We start from the raw sequence: 5165 nt of genomic DNA on the forward strand, positions 1-5165 counted from the left end.
ACGGGAAAGCGGGRYTGGGAATTGGTGAYGGAATTSGCGGCGGCTGCCCCGGGGAGCTCCGAGTCCGGGACTGCGATGGGACCTGGGAGAGCTCGGGGTTCCTGTAAAGCTTCTTCAAATTTCTTTCTAAAATGCGTCGTTTTGTTTTTTTCTCTGGTGTGTATCTCAGCCCTCGCTGGGTTTGGTGGTGTAAAGGAAAAAGGGTTTAATATTTGTTAGCAAATAATTGATTTATGGCTCTTTCCCAGCTAAGTTTAATGGAACTTGGAGTGTGCCTATTTTTGGCATTTCTGACCTAACTGCATTTGAAGCTGTACCCAAGAAACTTTAAATCATCCAATCAACTTCTTTTATTGGACTTGAAGCGAGTGGAAAAGTCTGAAAATGGAAAATCAACAGCAAAAATTTTTCTAATGGAATCGGGAGGTTTTCTGCATGTCTAAATTAATGTTGTGCCTGTYCTTTCTGCTCTCTGTGCTAGTTTAGATTGTGATTCTGAGCTTTATTCTGATTAAAAATGTTACAGCATCATGAAATGGCCCTGGTTTGCTTTTTCTGCCTTTCACCCACACAGATTTTTGTCCCAGCCCGATGTTTTATGGAGTCGCACCACACCCTGGGCCTTTTCTGAAACTCCTTCTAAGCTCAGCTGAACCAAAAAAAACCCCATTTTTTCAAACCAATAAATTAATTCATTCCAATTCAGGAATTTCCTGATAAATATTTGAAATCACTCCTTTAAATTTGCTTTCACATCCCAGCCAGCATTGGACATCACATAGCCTGTAAATCACTAAGGCACAGACTGGTTGCAAATTGATTAAATTTTGGGCGATAAGACAAGAAATTGGGAGAAAATCCCTCTTTCTCCAGTGCTTTTCTGCTGGCAGTGTCTGGGATTTTTCCATCTTTCTGGATGGAGCAGAAAATTTCACTTTCCCKTCATTTCATGAAGTGCTGGTCAGGCTTGGTGGGTGCAAATGATTTTAACCCTTCAGATGCACAGCTCAAGCTGCTGTTCAAGCTGTATTTTGGTATTAAGGCCTCTAAATTTAGCTGGAACTGGTCAGAATTTCAATTTCTTTTTTCTAACTAAATCTAATCAATAAAACCCGGGGAGTTACAGAAAAATTCTGAAGTAGAAAATGGAAAGTTTGAAGTGCCTCAGAATGCACAAGTGAGACAAGGAGAGATCAAAATTAATTCTGCTGTCTGGACTCTACAGACTGATTTAGCTACTTTAACTGGGGTCTAGTTAAAGAAAGAGTTAAAATTAATGAAATTTTATTTTTTTTAATTAAAAAAAAGAATTAAAATTCATGGATTTTTAATGTATATTTTATTCACCCCAAGAAGCCTAAAGGTAAGACTATAAACAAATCCAAATTTGGAGGATGAGAAGGCAAAAGAGGTAAATTATTTGGTCTCTTGTGGCTGCTTGTGCAGAGCCACATTTGAATGAAAAGTTTGAAAGGTTGAAAATAAATTCTGACTAAAGTCAGCATTGAAATGCCTCAGCCCAGACCTTTGAAGTGACTCTTCTTCAATAATGAAGCGACTGAGAGGAGAATTAAGCTTTGAATAGACTAATAACAGCCTATAAATACAGAAAACAGTCACGGGCGTCTGAGACGKGCTTTGAACTTCTGAAATTATCAACTGGGCAAGAAAGTGAAGGCTCTATAAATTTTYGTGGAAGGACCACAAAAGAATAAATGAGTTAATTGGTACTTTTCCCTTTAAAGYCGTCCCTGGGAGTTGGGATGGTGACTAATTTCTATTTGTTGAGTGCTACCACGCAAAGGCGCCTCTGAGCAGCCAAACCTCCCACAAACCCATTCATGAGATATTTGATGATAAAAGTGGTGGCTTGAGCTTCATCTGGGCGAGGATTTCTCCCTGGAAAGGGTGGTTGGGATTGGAAGGGGCTGCCCAGGGAGGTTTGGAGTCCCCGCCCATGGAGGTGACCAAGGAASAGCTGGATGTGGCACTCAGAGCTCTGGGTTGAGTGACCACGTGGGGATTGATCAGAAATTGGGTGCTGAACTTGGAGATGTTTCCAACCCCAATGATTCTGGGATTCTGTGAACACACCCCAGCTCAATGAGGAAAATCGGAGGAGCGAACTCATAAAAACCAACAAAAACCAAAATATTTCAGCAATGCAGATTCTTTAATGCGGATGGAAAAGGCCGTAGGCAGCATCAGCGAGAGACAAACCAGCACCGCAACAACGAGCTGGAAACACAAAAACCCTAAAACAGCAGCAGCAGGGCACAGCCCGGGGCTCCACCGCAGAGATTCCCCCTGCCCGGGGCGGGTTGGGGGTCTCGGGGCCGGGCAGAGCAGGGCAGAGCCTCCCCCGAGGGTCAGCACAGCTTGGTGGGATCGCAGAGAGAGGGGAAAACGTCCGGAGGCAGCGCTGGAAACCCCAAAGGCACCGGCGGAGGGGCTGCAGGGTCACCCCGGGATGGTGACAGGGACCCCGCAGCTCCCGGGGCCACCCCAAAGCGGGGCTGGAGCTTCACCCGGGCTCGGGGGGCAGAGCACGGCAGGGGCTGGGGTGGAGCCCGCGGGCAGCGGCAGCACCGAGCTCCGGGGGGATTTGGGGTTTAGCAGGGCCCGCAGGAGCCCCCCAGGGACCGGGAACCGCAGCCCCCAAAGCCTCCAAAGCCCCCAGAACCCCCAGAACCCCCAGAGCCCCCGCGGCCGAAGGAGCCCCCGGAGCCGCCCTGCACGTAGGGAGCTCCAGAGGAGCCCACGACGCTCTGCTGCGGGGCCGAGCTGAGGATGGGYCCGGGGAAGGTGACCACCGTGGCTGGCGGCTGAATGACCACAGTGGAGTCAGGGCACTGCCGGACACACGGCTCGTTGCAGGAGTTGGCCATGGGGCTGGTGGGGCACACCCCACAGGAAGGGACGCACATGCTGGAGCAGGACATCTTTGGGTTCAGCAGGGAACGCTGCAAGACAAGGCAGGGACTCATCCCAAATCCCTCCTGATTCTGTCCCATCTGGGATCTGTGTCCCGGGACAGGCTCTGGATCATCTCTGGCACTCCCAGCACGATCCCATTCCATTGAAATGCCTGCTCTGATCTCTTGCTCCCCTCACCATCCCTGGGTCTCGCTTGCCCATGGGAGTCAAGAAAAGTCCCACATCTGAAGTGGATGGAAAATCCTCAAACTCCTGAAACACTTGAGTGCATTGGTACAACCCCAACCATCCCAACTCTGTGCCGGGAGAGTGCGAGGAGCACAGAGACAAAGGTTCCTGAGAAATCCCTAAAGGTTCCCCAAGAAATCCCCAAAGGTTCCCCAAGAAATCCCTCAGACAAAGATTCCTTGAAAAATCTCCAAAGTTCCTTGAGAAATCCACATCCAAATGATCCCCAAGAAAGCCCCAGAGGAAGAAGGGAGGACGAGAGAAGTCTTGGACTCACCACAACGATCAGTGAAGAGGCTCGGGTGAAGGCAGCTGGATGGAGCCCTGTGGAGCTCTCGGACCTTTTATACACCCCAGAGTGCCCGGGGCAGGGTCCAGGGGGAGGGGGCAACCCCCCCGCAGTAATTAGGAATTCATGCTGACCAGTTTCATGACACAGGTAATGATGGGGAACAATTCTTTGTCATCCCCCCATTCGGGACAATGTCCTGGACCAGACGATGATGGGAGGGACAGCCCTGGAGCTCAGTTTGCAGCCCAAATAAACTCTGATCTGTCCCTAATCCCTCCCTTGGCTCACAGAGAATCCCAAAAATGCTTTGGGATGAGGCTGTGAGCAGCCCTGTCACCCTGAGCCCCAGCCTGGCCATGGGCAGCAGTGTCCAGCTGGGCCTGTCCTGGGGGCACAGCCAGGGCCAGTCTGATTCTNCACCGTGGAGTCAGGGCACTGCCGGACACACGGCTCGTTGCAGGAGTTGGCCATGGGGCTGGTGGGGCACACCCCGCAGGAAGGGACGCACATGCTGGAGCAGGACATCTTTGGGTTCAGCTGGGAATGCTGCAAGACAAGGCAGGGACTCATCCCAAATCCCTCCTGCTCCAGTCCCATCTGGGATCTGTGTCCCGGGACAGGCTCGGGATCATCTCCGGCACTCCCAGCACGATCCCATTCCATTGAAATGCCTGCTCTGATCTCCTGCTCCCCTCACCATCCCTGGGTCTCGCTTGCCCATGGGAGTCAAGAAAAGTCCCACATCGGAAGTGGATGGAAAATCCTCAAACTCCTAAAACAGTTTGAGTGCATTGGTACAACCCCAACCATCCCAACTCTGCACATGGGAGAGTGCGAGGAGCACAGCGACAAAAGCTCATCGAGAAATCCCCAAAGGTTCCTCAAGGAATCTTCAGCCAAAGGTTCCCGGAAAAACCCCCATAGGTTCCTTGAGAAATCTCCAAAGGTTCCCTGAGAAACCCGCAGACAAGGATCCCCAAGAAAACCCCCAGACAAATGTTCCCTGAGAAATCTCCAAAGTTCCCTGAGAAATCCACATCCAAATGTTCCCCAAGAAAGCCCCAGAGGAAGAAGGGAGGACAAGGGAAGTCTTGGACTCACCACAGCGATCAGTGAAGAGGGTCAGGTGAAGGCAGCTGGATGGAGCCCTGTGGAGCTCTCGGACCTTTTATACACCCCAGAGTGCCCGGGGCAGGGTCCAGGGGGAGGGGGCAACCCCCAGTAATTACGAATTCACGCTGACCAGCTTCATGACACAGGTAATGATGGGGGACAATTCTTTGTCATCCCCTCGGTGGGGACAATGTCCTGGACCAGACGATGATGGGAGGGACAGCCCTGGAGCTCAGTTTGCAGCCCAAATAAACTCTGGTCTGTCCCTAATCCCTCCCTTGGCTCACAGAGAATCCTGAAAATGCTTTGGGATGAGGCTGTGCCCAGCCCCGTCACCCTGAGCCCCAGCCCGGCCATGGGCAGCAGTGTCCAGCTGGGCCTGTCCTGGGGGCACAGCCAGGGCCAGTCTGATTCTGGGAGGGGCTCGGCCAACACGCCCTGACTCGGCCCTTGGGGCCAGCTGGGCACTCCAGGTCCTGMARRAGGGCTCAGGCCAGACCTAATTCATGGACACGGGGCCAGAGGAGCCCCGGGGACCCGGCCCCGCTGCTGCCCTTCCGCTCCTCCCGCCGTGTCCCCTCTGTCCGAGCTGTCC

The 5165-nt window shown here is 51.9% G+C and overlaps 1 protein-coding gene across 1 annotated transcript; it reads right to left on the bottom strand.

The window, feature by feature from the left end:
• Positions 1 to 2612: 2612 nt before the first annotated feature.
• LOC130586674 (claw keratin-like) lies at positions 2613 to 2942 on the bottom strand. The gene has a single exon (XM_057387556.1). It carries the CDS (start codon positions 2940 to 2942, stop codon positions 2613 to 2615), a length of 330 nt encoding a protein of 109 aa, XP_057243539.1.
• Between the last annotated feature and the right edge of the window lie 2223 nt (positions 2943 to 5165).

This window comes from Malurus melanocephalus, unplaced genomic scaffold (genome assembly GCF_030028575.1).
Source record: "Malurus melanocephalus ecotype Western Australia unplaced genomic scaffold, MMel_1.1 scaffold_1250, whole genome shotgun sequence".
Lineage (NCBI taxonomy): Eukaryota > Metazoa > Chordata > Aves > Passeriformes > Maluridae > Malurus > Malurus melanocephalus.